Raw genomic sequence first — 18,000 nt, 5'->3', positions numbered from 1 at the left:
CAAAAAAGTGACCCTTCTCCATTTTTTAATACCCAGATGGTTTATACTCTGGTATAAGACTGGAAAATCTAAAAACACCACAGTGATTACTTTTCCGTCTTCTCACTGAGGATTTTCTTCTCAAAATAGCATCTATTCCACTTTCCCTCTCAGAAATAAAATGGTTCCAAACACTTTACTCTCCCGGATGTTTTAAGACGACGGACTGGAACAAGCCTACATTATGGTTTTGCCTGGTAAGTCACTTCTCTCAAAACAAGACTATTCACTAGATATGACCTTATGACCTTGTCACAAAATATCCATACATGATGTTTTGATGAAAATATGATTGCTGTTCACATCAAATTAACACTAATCAATAAAATTTGAGTTCATTCAGAGCCACCAATTCCAACAGAACTTTGGAATCCCTAAAAATAAAATACAGACACACAGATAAGTATAGTATTTAATCGAAATATATTTGTCTAATATCTACAAAGTGTGAACAATTGGTCTTAAGAAAGCAGACAAAAGGCACAAAATTAGTATTACTACAGAGAAGCATTCATGCTACTGGATTGTATAAATATTCTCATTAGAGTGGCACAGTAAAAAATAAATTAAGCATTGAGCAAAGATCAAATACTTCATTTTCTCCTTGCTTTATATTCTGGTCATGTCTTGACCTCATTTGTAAAGGCTGAAGACTGAAACTGAACTGAAACCATGAAACACTGATGCAGGCTTTATGGATGTTTTAATCACAGTGGTTTCCTTGCAGAATTCGGGTCAAACGAGAGGTGCACTTTAAAAAAAATCCACAGGATATTCTCTTCTCTTTCCCCAAACGAAATATAAGATTGAGGCTGTGGTGGTGCATGTTTGTATATGCATGCGTGTATTTCATTTCTAAAGCCCTTTTTTCAGGATAAAGGTAGTGCAGTCTCCATATGACTTGTTTTCTACCATGAAAGAAGCAGCTTCTGAAAATTGTATGACTAGAGCTTTGAGCATGAGAAATTACCAGAAAGCTTCTGGGGCAAGGAGATGCGAGGAACATTCCAAGGTAGGCCTGGCTCTAGGCTCTCCCAGGGGTGCTCCGTCCTAGAATGCTCTGGCATAAACCTTTACCAGCTTCCTGCCCGCTCCCCATCCAGCAGGAAATGGCAGTTGATCTGTCTTGCATATGGACAAACAAATGTTGACTTGGGAGGGGAGTGGGAAGCACAGCGATAATTCTGAAATGACAGCCACCTTCTACCAGACGGACAGCAGTAGGGCCACGCCAGTTCACCTTTGTTTGGACAGGAGTTGTCAATTGGAGAATACTTTGTGAGTGCAAAAGTATTTGGCAAAGTGAAAAGTAGAAAACTTCAAACCTCATTGATAAAAAGGAGCTCATAATTACCCACTTCAATATTGGTAAGTGCACTATTTACATGTGTAATAATATCCAGCAGACAGCACATGCGTGTGAACATACAGTGTGCCGAGAGCTTGCACACAGACGTGTGTGCACACGCATGCCCCAAATGGCTCTTGAATAAATTCTATCCCATAGTAGAGTCTGGGGGTGCATTTTTCACAGTACATAATTTCTCTCTCAGGTACCATGTCTTGAATGCTATCAAGAGGTCTCAGGGAATACCAGCAGAACCTTGATACTGTACCACTTTAATTCCTACAAAAACAGGACCATCTCTGAAAGCTCTGTATCTCCACCCATTAGTGTGCCTTCCAGAGCGGATTGTAGTATACCCAGCCGTCACCCTGCAAGAGAGAGGAGGACACATCATTACATGGAGACCTGTCGGCGAGGCAAGGGGAGAAGCAAGGGTATCTCCTGCTGTGCTAGTAACACACAGTACTGGTTACCATCTATCTGTTCAGGACCACCAACTTGTGTGCCTGCCTCTCCTGATGTCTCACAGCCAAGCCACGCTGGTGGTCTCACCACCCCTCCTCAGCCCAGCTGCTTTTTAGAGCCCATGGGATCTTCGTATCTGGCATTTTGGAAGCAAACCCCACAAAATGACCAAAATAACGAGGGGGAGGGCTTTGTTGGTTTACATCAAGGAAGATTAGTTGGCCAAAAAAAAAAAAGGCCTTTGAAACAGGGGGACAGGAGAAAAAAGAGGGTAGTTGGACAAACAGACAGGGAAGAGAAAAGACAGGGGCCTGAATAGGAGGAATCTGCCCAAACCAGTGATTTTTACCACCCACCAGCCTGGAGGGGAGTGCCCAACAAAGGGCACGCGCAAGGCAGCAGTCAAAAGACATCAGCACACACAGGAGAGGACAGCAGTCAAACACCAGCGAGGAAAAGGCAAGAATCAAAATGGTATGCAATCTGGTGCTAGACTAGAGGGATGTACTGAATGTTAACCATGCTGGTGCTGGGATGATTTGTATTCTTTAAATATCCTCAAGCCTCCTGTTATAAACAGACTGGCTTTTCTTACACCCTATGGGAGGAAAACAATGTTTTTTGGTTGTTGTCATTTTACTTTTTAATGTGCAACTTTCCACACAAGCCAGGCAACCTAGTTGTCTCAGAGAGACCAGATCCAGCAGAAGGATCCTTGGGGGATTCTGTGATGGTTAATTTTATGTGTTGACTGGCCCCGGATTAAACATTGTTTCTGAGCACAGGGGAGGGGGCGGTGTTTCCAGATGAGGGTAGCATTTGAATTGGTGGGTGGAGTAATGTAGATATCCCACCCCCATGAGGGTGGGCATCATGCAATCTGCCCAGGGCCTGAATGGAACAAAAGGTGGAGGAAGCAGGAATCGGCCCTTTCTTGCCTGCCTCACTGTTGAGTTGGCACCTCATCCTGACGTCTGCCCTCGGCTGGGATTCACACTATGGGCTCCCCTGGGTCTCAGGCCTTTGGACTGAATCATACGACTGGCTTTCCTGCGGTTCCACCTTGCAAACCACAGATCCCATGGCTTTTCGGCCTCCACAATCTCATAATAAATCTATTTAAATTTCTATCTTCTGTTGGTTCTGTGCTGTTTCTCTGGAGAACCCTGATTAATACAGAGTCACCTCCCCTGGGCAAGGCCTCCAGACAGGGATACACTCAGAGTCTCCCCAGGCAGGCTTCCTGCCTGAACCAGCATCTGACCTTGACATCTGCGCTCAGCCCAAGGCCCTAGTTCCCGCCTCTAGGAGACACGTGGTTGCTTCCTGCTCCAGACCAGAAGCCCACCTCAAGGTCACTAACTCTCCCCGCAGACCTCCAGCTCCACGGAGCCATCCTTCCAAGGAGCAGAAGTCAGACACCAGCAGTGCCTAGGCAAGGAAAGCCCAGACAGATTTCAACTGGCCCTTAGTGTTTACATTTTTAAAAATTCCTTGACACCAGATGAATATCAGACCTCATAAAAATTCTGATTTCTGGCTTCTCTTGAAGAACTGGGCCATCAGCCTGTGACGGCCTGGTGGTCAGTGGCATCCACCCTTTTAGATACGGACCCTGGGTCTGCCCCGCCCTCACCGGCCTGTTTCTCTCCTTGATGCTGCCAGGCTCCTGACCAGCCTGCCTTAAAAATTGTGACTCCTGGGCTTCCCAGGTGGCGCAGTGGTTGGGAATCTGCCTGCTAATGCAGGGGACACGGGTTCGAGCCCTGGTCTGGGAAGATCCCACATGCCACGGAGCAGCTGGGCCCGTGAGCCACAACTACTGAGCCTGCGCGTCTGGAGCCTGTGCCCCGCAACGGGAGGGGCCGCCATAGTGAAAGGCCCGCGCACCGCGATGAAGAGCGGTCCCCGCACCGCGATGAAGAGTGGCCCCCGCTTGCCGCAACTGGAGAAAGCCCTCGCACGAACCGAAGACCCAACACAGTCAAAAATAAATAAATAAATAAATAAAGTAGCTATAAAATTTAAAAAAAGAAAAAAGAAAGAAAGAAAAAAAAAAACAGAAAACTTAAAAAAAAAAAAAATTGTGACTCCTACACTTTTGTCATTTCCAATTCTGTTCTCAGAATGCTGCCCAGCTGTGCCACAAACAACTGGGCACAGGGTGCCTTGCCCAGCGGGTGGGCAGTCGGGGGGTGAGGGGCGTGGGGGGTGGGGTCCCCTTCCAACACCACTTAGCAGCAGCGCGGGGGCGCGGACCCCGCGGGCCTCCCCAGCACGTCCATCCCCCATTGGGCCCCTGGGAGGCAAAGCTCTGAAAGGGTGCTGTCATCGAGAAGGTTCCAACCCACCCAGGTGTGGAGCTGGGCTGGGAGGGGCTTCCCGACTAATCTGCTACTGAAGGCAGAGTAGCAGGGCTGTGGTCTTTGTGAAGCAGGACGCCGCCAGAGCCGCAGCCCCCTCCGCGCCTCCCCGAGGCGGGGGTGTCCCCCTGATGGGCAGCCTGGGGAGCAGCAGGCGCCCATGGGACCGCCTGGCGCCGCTGGAGTCACGGCCACCACGCCCAGGCCTCCCAGGCCCTCCCTGCCCGTCCTCCCCGCCCAGGACGCCCCGCAGGGTCACCTCCTGGATGAAGTACTTGGGCCGCCAGGGCGTGCGGAGGTTCTCCCGCTTTCGCTCCTCTGCGCGCTGCTTCTCCTCCAGCCGCCGCTTCTGCTCGGTGGCGGCGTCGATGTCCCCCAGCCGCAAGCATCGGGTCACCTCCTGCCAGAGGTTCCTGGGGGCGGGCGTCATTGGGGACAGGAAACAGTCAGGCAGGGCCAGCAGCCTGAGGCTGCGGTCCTGGGCGAGGAAGGGCCCGAGCCGAGGATGCTGGGCTGCGGGGCGGGAGGGGGCGAGCAGCTCACTCCACAGGCCCAGAGCCCCACCTGCACCCAGATCTGAATCCCCTCTCCCCTCCCGGGCTCTGAGCGTCTAGACCAATCTAGGGATGACTGAAGCAATCAAACTGCTCCTACAGACAGAATCTACAGCAGACCCTGCCACGGGGCATTCACCACATTCCTAAACATTTTACATATGGATTAACTCATCTCATCATCACAACACCCCAGGGATACAGATGCGATACTATCACCCCATTGTAAAGGGAGAAAAACAGATCCACATAAAGCGAAGTGACCTGCCCAAGGTCAGCAAGCTGATGGATGTGAACAGGGGCTGCTCTCCCAACGGGAGCCCCATATTAGGAGTTACAGACACTGGAGGATCCGTCACCTCCCCATGTCTACACGCAAACTTAGACATTCATTCATTCATTCACCCACTCAGTCCTTCGTTCACTGGAGAAGGCGGCAGCTTCCCTCCTCAGGAAGCCGGGGTGCCCCCTCCAGTCCCACTCTGTGCTGTGGGGGGAGGACCAGCACTGAGGCGAAGGGGGACACTTCCTCACTTCGGCACATCAGGACCAGTCGGGATGCCGCACAAGGGAACCAGCGGGCTTCTCCGCAGCGAGCACCAGCACCCCTACCCCCACCCCCGGCTCTGGGGACAAGATGCCTCTGCAGCTGGGGCCGAGCGGACGCTCCCCGTTAGATCCTGGGCCAGGAGCCCGCAGGGGAGGGCCAGTGCAGCCAGGACACCAGCCCTCCTGGGGGACCCGAGCCCAGGAACCGATGGGGCCCGGGCTCTGGCTGCAAGGCCAGCCTGCCCACCGCCGCCCAGCACCCCACCCCCCCCGTGCAGAGGGTACAGTGGCACCCTGGCTCCTAACTTACACAGGAGAAACCTCTGGAAGGTGGGAGAAAGCCAGGTCCTACCGGCCTCACAGCCCTTGCTCTCTCTACCACGCCCTGACAGCTGACTTAAGAGGGGAAAAGATGGCCTAAAACAGGAAAGGAAGGTGGGGAAGGAGACAGGGAGGGCTGGGTGCCGGGTCAAATCAGTCTTTTCCATCACCTGAACGCTCAACACACACCTGGCACTGAGGGAAGGAATGCGTGCCCGGACATCCAGGGTCGGGGTGCTCTCAGGGCACGACCTCCCCTGATAAGGCCCATCATAAAACAGTGGCCCCAAATTTAGAGGGTAGAGAGCCCCAAGGACTGCAGATGGGATGGTGAGCAAAGAACCGGCCCACAGGTCAAGGGCTCTGCCCAGACACCCACAGGGTCCAACCAAGAGCCCCCTGGAGGGGCTCTGCTTCGGAAGGCTCTGAACTTCAGGACAAAGGGAAAGGCAAAAAAGCCTTCAGGGCGGAGAGGGCGGAGGCAAGTCGGCAAGAAAAGCAAAAAGGAAGCCCAGGGGAGCCTTTGCTAGAAGCCGAGGTCCTGGTGGCCAAGGGCCAGGTGGTGGCTAGGCCGGGCGTGGCCAGCATCGCCGCGTGGAGGGCTCCAGCCCGAGCAGGATGCCTGCGCGGGCCGGGCTCTGAGCGTCGCGAGCACGCTGACAGTAGTGGGCCGATGTAAGCGCAGCTTCCCTCTCCCCTTAATGGGGCAGGGGTTCCCCTACACAGGGGCTGGTGGGGGCTGAGACCACTAGGTGGGCCCTCCTTCACCTCCTCAGGTGAGGCCTGGCACAGGGGACTGGGCTCAGGTGCTCTGAGCAGCAGGTGCCACACCTCAAGGCCATTCCCGCCTCGGAGAACAAGGTGGGCTGCTGGGTTTGTCAACAGCCCAGGTCCAGGTTCCAGTAAAGTCCACGTATGCGAGACGAGAAGAGGCGATACGCCCCCCTCTCTGGTTCCAGACTCCATCCTCCATCCATTCCACCCCCAGCAAGGCTTGATGAGGAAGAGCTAACCTACTCAATAGTCTTGGAAGAACCGCTCAAAGGAATCATAGTTTTGTTCTCAACAGCCATACCAGAAACAAGCGGTGCTGTGACAGCAAACACAGGGTTCCTGATTCTGGGGAGGTGTCATCAGGGGCCAGGGGACGGATTCCTTCCTGTCACAGCCCAAAGGGCTGGGTTCACGCCATTTGGACACGGAGAAGGTTACACTCTGATCAACAAGAACGAGTGGACGAATCCTACCACAAAGCCAAGTTTCCAGGACACTGCAGCCCTCTTTCTATTAAACTCGGTGATAATGTATGATTTATACACACTGGTATCCCTGCTTTGTTTCCACATAAAAAGCACCTTTCCAATTTCGTTACAAACTCTTCTTGTAATGGCAAACCCTTTTGCAGAATCATCTGTAATTTCACTCCAACCCTATATCCTCTTTCTACAGAGCAGCATGCTTTTAGATAAGAGCAGGGGCCAGCAAACGCTCTCTGTAAAGGGCCAGAGAGGAAACGTTTTAGGCTCTGCAGGCCATTTGGTCTTGGTTGCAACTGTTTCACTGCTATTGTAGGGAGAGGGCGGCCACAAACAAGATACAAACAAAAGGACGCAGCTGTGTTCCTGTAAAATTTTACAAAAATCAGCCAGAGATGGGATCTGGCCCATGGGCCATAGCTGGCTGACCTCCTGGATTAAAAAAATTAAAATGGCATATTTCCAGAAGATTCTGCTTCTGTACCTGCATAAACATCACTTTAAGTGGCTTGCGGGATATTCATATGATAGAGTGAATTCTCCATAATTCACTTAACTGTTTTCCAATCGTTGAACGGTTAGATGGTTTCTTTTTCTTCCTTTTGTTTATCTTTTAGTTCGTTTGTTTTTTTAAATACCCAAATTTCATATTTAAAACCTTTTGTGAATTGAAGAATTTTCCCTTAGATGAGAGTCCCAGAAATGGACTGCAAGAGGAGAACTCACAAATTTAAAGCTACTGATCCCTGCAGCTAACCTGCACACCTTCCTCCCGGAAGCACAGGGCATAGAGTGTTAACTTTATCACAGCCTTGCCGGCACTGAATTTTTTTGAATTATGTTGCTAATCTGGTAAGAAAAAAAAAAGTATCTCATTGCTTTGCTGCACAGTTCTTTGATTACTAGCTCTCTCTGTATTTAACTTTGCAATTAAGCAACAGACCCACAGAGTTGACAAACTCTTTTAGGACAGGCATTAAAGTCTGGGCGGGCTGTCTTCACACTCCACCCCATGACTGCAGAGCAACTAAACTGAAAACAACAAAGGATCTACGCGGAAGTGACACACAGAGGACAATTCACGTTTCCAAAGGAATTAGAATGTGATTGCTGGCCCCTTTGCATTGGGCTTCCTCTCTGCCCCTTGGGTCAAGTGCTGAGGACGACAAAGCTTGGAGAGGAGCACATGGCCTGGTCCTCACCTGGACTCCATGGGGCCCTGCTTCTCCAGGGGTCGGATCTTCTTGGGGTACACTGGCAGCATGGTCGTGTCAATGACCTTGGTCTCCCCATTGTTGTAGGTGAACTCTAGGGTCCCATTCCACTCGCCGTGGGCTTTGCACACAATGGTGTTGGTCGGGTTGTGCTTCACTTCTGCTGTGACCCTGCATTAATGAAGCATCGAATAAACACGCTTTGCAAGATTATTAGAACAGAGACCGACTTCAAAAGGCATCCTCACATGTAGAGATTTTTTTTATGGGGTTGCTTTTTGCTCTTTTGCTCAAAGACTAGCTCTTAAAATGTGATCTAATATCCTTGAGCAGAAAAAAGCAAGCATCAGTGGGAAAACAGGTAGGATCTGAATAAGGTCTGTAGATTAGTTCATAGGAATGCAGCAATGTTAATTTCTTAGTTTTTTTTCAATTGAAGTATAGTTAATTTACAATGTTGTGTTAGTTTCAAGTATACAGCAAAGTGATTCAGTTACACACACACAGACACACACACATATACATATATATACTTTTTCAGATTCTTTTCCCTTATAGGTTATTACAAGATATTGAACATAGTTCCCTGTGCTATACAGTAGGTCCTTGTTGTTTACCTATTTTATATATAGTAGTGTATATATGTCCATCCCAAAGTCCTAATTTATCCCCCCAATTTCTTAGTTTTTTTCAATTAGTACTGTTTTATTGATTTTTGACAATAAATTAGATAGGTGGTTGAAAATTATACATGTTTTACACTATATTGTATACACTATATATTGTGATTTGTTTAGTTGAATTTCATCAATTTCTTAGTTTTGATAAAAACGCCAAGGTTTTGTAAGATGTTATTATTGGGGTGGAAATCACAAAACTCAGTAAAAAGAAAATATAAATATCAATTAAGTCTATCTGGTCTATTGTGTCATTTAAAGTAGAACTAACTACCATATGACCCAGCCATCTGACTACTGGGCATATACCCTGAGAAAACCATAATTAAAAAAGACACATGCACCCCAATGTTCACTGCAGCACTATTTACAATAGCCAGGACATGAAAGCAACCTAAATGTCCATCGACAGATGAATGGATAAAGATGTGGCACATATATATAATGGAATATTAGCCATAAAAAGAAATGAAATTGGGTCATTTGTAGAGACGTGGATGGACCTAGAGACTGTCATACCGAGTGAAATAAGTCAGAAAGAGAAGAACAAATATCGTATATTAACGCATATATGTGTAATCTAGAAAAATGGTACAGATGAACCTATTTGCAGGGCAGGAATAGAAAGGCAGACCTAGGGAACGGATGTGTGGACACGGGATGCGGGGGGCGAAGGGGAGGGTGGGATGAATTGGGAGATTAGGTTTGACATAAATACACTACCATGTGTAAAACAGACAGTAAGTGGGAAGCTGCTGTATAGCACAGGGAGGTCAGCGCGGTGCTATGCGATGGCCTAGATGGGTGGGAGGGGGGAGGGGGGAAGGGGGAGGGAGGTCCAAGAGGGAGGGGTTATATGTATACATATAGCTGATTCACTTCACTGTACAGCAGAAACTAACACAACATTGTAAAGCAATTATACTCCAATAAAAAATATATATAAAATATTAAAAAATATATATATATATATACACCCTTCTCCTCCCTCAAATAGCAACTAATAGTGTACATTTCAACCACCAAAAGAGTGTAAGAGTCTAGGGGGAACTTTTCGATCACTAAACAAGGTCGAACCCCTCCAGCCTGGCTTCACAAGGGCCCCTGGTGGAGATGTGTGGCCCTTTGCCTCACCCACCCGGCCCGGGGGCTCCGGGTCTCAGCTCTGGGTGAAGGCAGAGCCCACCTCCCTCTCCCCAGGAACCTGCTGCAGGCAGAGTAACACGGCAGAAACGGGAGGTGGAGGAGCCCGGGTCCTCTTTTTCTAATGGCCAAGCTCGGGATGAATTTGGTGTTTTCAAACCCAGGTCTGGAGTTTTTCTCCCTGAGCCTGAACACCACCGGAAGCCCGGGCGGCACCAGGAATCCTCCCAGCGTCACACGGCGGAAGCGTATCCGTGCTGTGCTGGTAACGCTTTAACAACGGGCTCGCCAGGAGGGAAAACGCCTGGTTTACAGCTTTTGCCAGTTTCTGTGCTGCCCCACCCACAGCGTATCTCAAGCTACCACTGGGGCATGAGGGGCTGCGGAGCCGGGGAGAAACGCGCATAATCAGCTCTTGGGGGCTGGTATGTTTGGCTCCAAAACGGCCACTGAAGGTGCCTACATTCCAGGGGACACTCCAGCACCCCACGTGAACGCCATCCAGAAAAGCTTTGCAAGAAAAAGGTCAAAGATGGGGGCTTGCTTATTATGCAGCGATCTGCTCCAAAGGGGGAAATTAATAATTAGAGCCATAAAAACGAGGCGATGCTCCCCTCAAACAGCGGGCCTCTCCTTCTGTTTCTTAGGACCTGCTTCCCGGCTTCCAAAAGGAGAGAAACGGTCCTGCTCTCATAGATGCAGGATTCGGGATGTTGCATGGAGCTCACAAAACAACTGCATCAGTGCAGGTCAGGAGTCAGGCCTCGGGCCTCGGGCCTCGGAAGTGAGAGGTTACCATAACGCCAGAAGCCCTTTATTCTCTGGGGCATGTTCTGCCAACACATCACCAGACTGGGGAGGGTTCAAGACGCTGCCCGGTGAGACATGTCATCTGAAACAGATCTGTTAACTTGATCTTGATTTTTCAACTCATCCCACGGCTGGAACCCAGTCTTCTGATGCAGACAAGAAACCCTGGGGCATCGTGATCGGACAGAGACAGAGTCTCCCTGGCCCCTCCTACCTGTGGACCTTCCCCCCGTAGAAAGGCTTTGTGTGGAAGATCACTGTCGCTGAGTACCCGGTCTTGGCGCAGGTGATGCTGACTTTTCCTCCGAGCTCCACCCAAGGGATGGTGAGGATGGACCGGGCGTAGGCACTGGGCAGGGTGAACACATAATCCTCCCCATGCTCCAGGAGACGCAGCACACCTGAGGAAGACAGGAGGGAAGGGTTAGGCTCGCACACCAGGAAAGCGCAACTGGTGAAACCCAGGAGGACCCTGAGGGGCTCCCGAGCACGGAGGCCTTTTGGTCTCCCGTTTCTTGTAGCCTCCATGACCTTCCCTGAGTTCCAAAGGGCAGATTGCAACAGCTGCTAATCCAGGGAGGTGCAGCCAAGAAACCACTGGAGGCGAGATGAAAGGGACCAGAGAAGCTCCTCAAGATGAGGAGACCTAATAGCACCTGAGACCCTGCACACACCCTAATCTTATCAGCGACCCCACCCTCGAACCATTGCTATAAAACTCCTCACCAAATCCTCCCCAATTGGGACACATAGTTTTCGAGGGCAGGAGCCCGCTGTGTCCCCCTTTGCCTGGCAAAGCAATAAAGCTATCCTTTTCTACTTCACCCAAAACTATGTCTCCGAGATTCGATTCAGCCCCGGTGCACAGAGAAGCTGAGCTTTGGGCATCACTGGGGACCAGAAGACGCAAAGATGAGAAAACGAACACGCTCCTGCAGCAGACATCACGCCTCCCACCTCTGCAAAGGCCGGCCACCCACGTGCCATTTATCTATTCGCTGCATCTCCACTGCGTGAGAGACGCTGAGAACACATGGTGAGCAAGACAGACCCGCTCTCTGCCCGCAAGGAGCCAAAGAGAAAGGTGGGCGTGAATGAAGCACTCACAAACACAAAACTGTGACTGTGATGGGGTGGGAGGGGGAGGTGCCCGGGGCCTCCAACAGCAGGAGCTGAGCTGGGAGGGGAGGCTTCCCGGCGGAAGGGACACTCGAGCTGGGTAAGAGTTGAGTTGGGGAAGAGGGGAGGGAAAGTAGAAGCAGGGGGAGGCATGTGCAAAGGCCCTGTGGTGGGAAGGAGCCGGGTGAGCATGGGGGTCTGAGAAAAGGGCCCCAGGGAAGAAAGGGAAGTGGTGGGTATAGGTATGGAGGCTGCCCAGGTCTACAGGGGCCAGGCCTTGTCTTTAAACTTCGAAAAAGCCTGTTAAGGAGTTCGGCCTTTATCCTGGGAGCAGCAGAGACAACCTCAAAGGTTCTCAGGAAGTTACAAAGCAGAGTGCACAGCTGCTGTCACCACCCGGGGGGCACCCACCCCTTGATCAGAGGTTCTCCAGGCTGGGAGCCAAGTACTAGTCTTGGAGAGATCTGATCCTCTTGAAACAATGCAAAATGCCGTGGGCCTGTCTCTGTTCCTAGGGAAAGGAACCACAGTTTTGAACAAGTTCTCAAAGGCTGCCGTGAACTACCCCGACAGGCGCCATCTCCCGGGGCTGCTGTACAGCTGGTGCATTGACACCCAGCCCCTGCTCTGGCTTGTCCGGTCGGGCACCCACAGGGCCCCCCCAGCTGAGGGCAGCACCTCCTGGGCTGGCAAAGGCCTGGGAACCAGCACGCCTGGCTTGCTGAGGTTTGCTCTGTGTGAGGGGCCTTCTCGGCCTCCCACCCCGCACTGGGGCTTCGCTCCCTGTAGAAAAGCCCTCCCAGCTCTATTCCTGCCCACTCTGGGCCTGCAATGGTCAAGTGCAGCAAGAGCCTCAGAAAGGTCAGTTCTGTCCTTCGGCCGGAACTATGTGACTGGAGGTGTTAGTGATGTCCTCCCCCTGGGCCCCTGGTTCCTCCACTGGAAAGAGCGAGGAGGGGGGGCTCCATGTGCCCTGGGGGACCCTTCCTGGCCACCCAGCACTTCCAGGGGCTTCACGTGCAGTGTCTTCTGTGAGCTTCACAACCATTCAACGCAGCATTAATTATTATCATTTTTAAATGAGGAGGTAGAAACGGAAACTCAGAGGGGTTAAGTAATTTGACTGGTCGGTACTTCTCTCTGAGGCTAGATAAGCATCTCAATCAACAGAGCTAGATTACTAAGCCCTAAAAAAGAATGAAATAATGCCATCTGCAGCAACATGGACGGACCTAGAGATTATCATACTAAGTGAAGTTAAGTCAGACAAAGAAAGGCAAATACCATATGATATCACTTATATGTGGAACCTAAAATATGACACAAATGAACTTATCTATGAAACAGACTCACAGACATAGAGAACAGACTTGTGGTTGCCAAGGGGGAGGGATGGAGTGGGAGTTTGGGTTAGCAGATGCAAACTATTATATATAGGATGGATAAACAACAAGGTCCTACTGTATAGCATGGGGAACTATATTCAACATCCTGTAATAAACCATAATGGAAAAGAATATGGAAAAGAATGTATATCTACACACACACACACACACACGCACACACACATATACGTATAACTGAGTCACTTTGTTGTATAGCAAAAATTAACACAACACTGTAAATCAGCTACACTTCAATAAAATTAAAATAAATTTTAAAAAATCAATCAATCAACAGAGCTAGAATCTGCCCAGCAGAGAGACAGTGTATGTGTGTGTGTCCCTTTCAGCCCTGGGAGCTCGCCAGGAGAGTCTGAGGAGAGGGGACTAAAGGTACAAAGGGATCACAAATGCTGAGTTTCCAAAGTCAATATGAAGATGTACTCAGGAGTCACTCAATTTACCCTTAAAAACTCCTTGCATCGCCCATGAGCCACAGTTTTTGGAACAAACCAGGCTTGTCCAGAACCCACAACCTCACCCCCAGGTAAGTCCAGCAAAGTTACACCTGCTGACCCACAGACACAGGGGGCCTGTGTGGAAACCCCAGGGGACGAGCCCATGTGCGTCTGGGGGTTGTGACCTCCCCCAGGGAGGCGGGACGCTCACACATGGGCACAGGCGGGAGAGAAGACCCCCCCGAGAAAAAGCAGACTCAGGTCACTCACAGTCGCGTGGGCAGGACTGGGGGGCAGAGATCGCAGCAACATTTAAATCTCTCTCCCTAACCAGGAAGAGAATTGAGTACATGTAACATAAATGCACAGACAGTAAGACTCCACTACACCAAATACACGGAATATCAGAGCACACTGACTTCTCCCCACCTCCCCACTCGCCAGAGCTCTCAATGAAATTACACCATCTTCCCCAAAGCCAAGCCTTGGGCCACCGAACACCCTCCCTCTGTCACTTACCCTTCCCCACAGTTCAGGGGGCAGAGCTGCCCCAGGGGACCGCTGAGGCCCTGTCCTGTGATGCACAAGGGTGGACCTGTGTCTGCAAGGAGGATTCGACACCAATGTGTTGCTTCTTACAGCTTGTGCTCAGGACCCTGGAAGAAGGATGGCCAGGCCTGGTATACTTTTTGTTTCCAAGCCTACTTTGTGCCTTTCCTAGAATTAGGCTGCTAAGAAGAGAGCGAAGCAGGTGGCAAGTTCATGCCCAACAGGTCTGACACCAACAGTCAAGAGGAACCGGAAGTGGAAGTAGGAAAGAGAGAGACTCCAGCAGACCACCCACCCACCCCTCCGCCCCAGTTCTACTCGCAAGCCTCCGGCTCCCTGATTGCCAGCCGCACCCTCGTAGTCTCAGGGCCTGTGGCAGCGGGAGGGGCCCTGAGACCCTGAGGAGGAGGCTGCCGGTCCCTCTGTCACCTGCCTTCCAGGGCCCAGAGAAGGCACCTCTCTGTCCCCCATCCTCACCCTCCATGCCGATGGACTATGTGGCAGTAAAGTCCTCCCAGAGGCCCAAATGTCCCCTGACAGCACTGCCCCACCCCCGATGTCTACGATGTCCCCCTCTGCTGTCAGCCTTTCCAGCCTTTGACCTGCCGTACTTTGGGGACCCCCACCCATTTGCACATCATCCTGCGGTGGCCTCTCTCCGCGGACCAGGACCACGCGACAGCCACGAGCGCCACGTGCTGAGTCTTCCTGGTCTCATTCACGAATATAAACTCGGTGAGGTAGGATCATACCACTGATATTTTCTTTAGAACATACTTACCTGGAGCATATGCCACCATTTTTTTAAAGCCCTAGAAGAGATCTTAGAGGATCATGCCAACTCCTCCGTCCCTCGCCAGCCTGGTGACCTTAAGTGCTCTGCCCCTCAGCTGCCTCATCCGTGATGCAGGGATAACGGTACCCGCACCTCAATGGGGCTGTAAAAAAGGCAACACTGAAACTCAGCTCAGGGCACGCAGCCTGCTACACCGCTGGAATCTTGATCACACCCCCCATCTCTCGGCAGGTGAATTCTCAGCAGTGGTACTTCCACTTGGGAACAAAGAAGAAATCACAAAATCTGCTGACGGGTGATGCACATGGGGGATGGGGAGTCAGGTGGGAGGCACCTTCCTCCCGCTCGTCTTCAGGAAAACCTCTTCCAAACCAAGGTGAAACTTCCCGCAAGTCCACAGAAATCAGAAAAGTGAGCCCCAGAGCAAGGCTGGTTTAAAGCACTGGCAAGACCACACTCCCAGGCTCTTTTCTGAAAATCCATAAATGTGCGCTCACTCATTAAATCACCGGCAATTATGCCTTCCCAGGACTCTTTTTTTCAGGATTGCATACAAAAATCTGTCCCTAATAATGAATAAAAGACTATATTAAAACTAGACTTGCAAACGGCCTCACAAATGAAAGCTCCTTTTTCATTAGCCTAAGAGCTGAGAGAAGCTGAAAAACACTGAATAATCATCTTTCCGGGACATAGCTAGTCCTCAAGCTGGGAGATTTTTGCTTTAAGTCCCACAAATTGATTTATCAATAAACGTAAGGCCAAGCACTAAGATTTTCCAACCGATAAATTTAAAATAACTCTGAGGAACCAAAATATTCCGACAGGGCGTTGACTCGGGAAAGAAAGCACAGAATCACGGAAAGCAACTCCGGGGAACTGGTCTTCAGGGCCCACAGTGCCGGCATTCATGGGCAAACGGGTCCCTGCCTGTCCCCACAGACCCAATTCAGAGGCTGTACCATTTACTGGGCGCTGGTCTGGAGTTCTGGCGGGGAGGGGTTTCAAGAGAAGCTGGATGAGCTCTGTCCCGAGCGGTGAGGGTGGGTACCAAGCAGAGGGGCCTCTGCTCCCATCCACGGATGGATGTCATCTCGGGGTTGGCTCAACAGTGTCACGCTTAGGGCCATTCAGTGTCAGAGCTGAGGGACCATTCGGGGGAGGTCTCTGAGCTACAACCTCGGGGAATTCAAGGCATAATGAAGCACTTGATAATGGCATTTCATCATAGCCAAATAGGCCACAGCCTTAGGGCAATAATTTAAAACGTAAGCCCGTGTATTTACATACAAAATTTCAAGTGAACCCATCTAATGTTTAAAATGAAGGGTTGGAGGGACTTCCTTGTCAGTCCAGTGGTTAAGACTCATTGCTTCCAATGCAGGGGGCGCGGGTTTGATCCCTGGTTGGGAAACTAAGATCCTACCAGCTGCACGGCAGCCAAAAGTTAAAAAAAAAAAAAAAAAGAAAGAAAGAAAGAAAAGAAAAGAAAAAATGAAAGGTGGGGAAAAAATGTCACTTCATGCCCAACCAACAAATTCATGGAAGGTGCTGGGTCAGTGCAGGGAATGGAGTGAGGAAAGAAAAGCATCCCATCTCCCCAACCCACCCTCCCCATAACCCCTCCCCCAAAGGAGCCCTGAGGACAGGAACCTGGACCTTTGGCTTTGAAGTCTGGGGATTCTTAGAAGCATTTTGTGTGAAAAATCCGAAAAATTGTGTGTTACAGAGCTCACATTTAATTAATATAAAAGAAAGGGGGACGTAGCTACTGAAAGGACTGAGACAAACTTAAAGCCTCACAAGAATGAGAGATGGTCCCCTGACCCTCTCCAGGCCCGTCGACAGCAGGAATACATGGGGGTGGGGGGGGTGACCAGGAAGGGGCCTTCCACAGTCTCTCTCCAGAATCTTCCTTCTGCTTTCTTCACTGAGAAGTTCTAAGTAGAATTTTCAAGCAGAGAGAAGAAGTGAGGGCAGCAAATCCCAGCTCTGCTCCAGGGATGCCACGGCCGAGGGTCTCAGCAGAGGGTGTTACGTGGTGTCCCACACACGCACAGCCTTAAGAGTCTGTCCAGGGCTGTGCAGAGTGAATGAAGGCTGCAACCCCTAGGCTGCCTGGAAGGAACAGGGCAGCCGAGATCCCGAACATCAGAGGCCGACCCTTCACACGACACAGACACGCAACACATACAAGTCTCCAGGCTTTACATGACAAGCTTTAACCTCAGCCAGGACCTCCCCCAGAACTCTGGCCTGTAGGGACATTGTTTGCTCAAGCCCCCCTCTCAAATGTCTAAACCCCAACACAACCTAACTGGGCTCCTGTGCTCTGCCTCCAAACTAATCCCCTCTTCAGTCTTCTCCACCTTAGTTAATGGCTATTCCATCCTTCTAGTTGCTCAGGTCAAAAGCCTGGTGTCACCTTTCTCTCATACCTCACATCCAATCCAGATGTGTCCGATGAGGGGTCAGTATCCAAAATATACAAAGAACTCATACAACTCAACGTCAAAAAAAACCAGACAGCCCGACTGAAAAATAGGCAGAGGACCTGAATAGACATTTTTCCAAAGCAGACAACAGATGGCCAAGAGGCACATGAAAAGATGCTCAACGTCACGAATCATCGAGGAAATACAAATCAAAACCACAATGATGTATCACCTCACACCTGTCAGAATGGCCATCACCAAAGAGATCACAGATAACAAATGGTGGCGAGGATGTGGAGAAAAGGGAACCCTCCTACGCTGTTGGTAGGATGTAAATTGTTGCAGCCACTATGGAAAACAGTATGGAGGTTCCCAAAAAACTAAAAATAGAACCACCATACAATCCAGCAATTCCACTTCTGGGTATTTATCCAAAGAAAATGAAAACACTAATTAAAAGAGATATATGCGCCCCTATGTTCATAGCAGCCTTATTTATAATAACCAAGATATGGAAACAAT

The 18,000-nt window shown here is 50.2% G+C and overlaps 1 protein-coding gene across 4 annotated transcripts in view; it reads right to left on the bottom strand.

The window, feature by feature from the left end:
- Positions 1–439: 439 nt before the first annotated feature.
- OSBPL10 (oxysterol binding protein like 10) overlaps positions 440–18,000 on the bottom strand; it is a 387,153-nt gene continuing 369,592 nt past the window's right edge. For all 4 annotated transcript variants that reach the window (XM_057554937.1, XM_057554935.1, XM_057554936.1 and 1 more), the window contains 4 exons: positions 10,954–11,140; positions 8,098–8,280; positions 4,475–4,628; positions 440–1,755 (listed from right to left, as the gene is read on the bottom strand). In XM_057554937.1, coding sequence (XP_057410920.1) covers positions 1,711–1,755; positions 4,475–4,628; positions 8,098–8,280; positions 10,954–11,140 — 569 coding nt within the window. In that variant the 3' untranslated portion in view covers positions 440–1,710. The remainder of the gene's footprint in view (positions 1,756–4,474; positions 4,629–8,097; positions 8,281–10,953; positions 11,141–18,000) is intronic.

Source organism: Balaenoptera acutorostrata, chromosome 10 (genome assembly GCF_949987535.1).
Source record: "Balaenoptera acutorostrata chromosome 10, mBalAcu1.1, whole genome shotgun sequence".
Lineage (NCBI taxonomy): Eukaryota > Metazoa > Chordata > Mammalia > Artiodactyla > Balaenopteridae > Balaenoptera > Balaenoptera acutorostrata.
The sequence above is the reverse complement of the archived record's forward strand: the minus strand, read 5'-3'. Positions and strand labels throughout refer to the sequence as shown.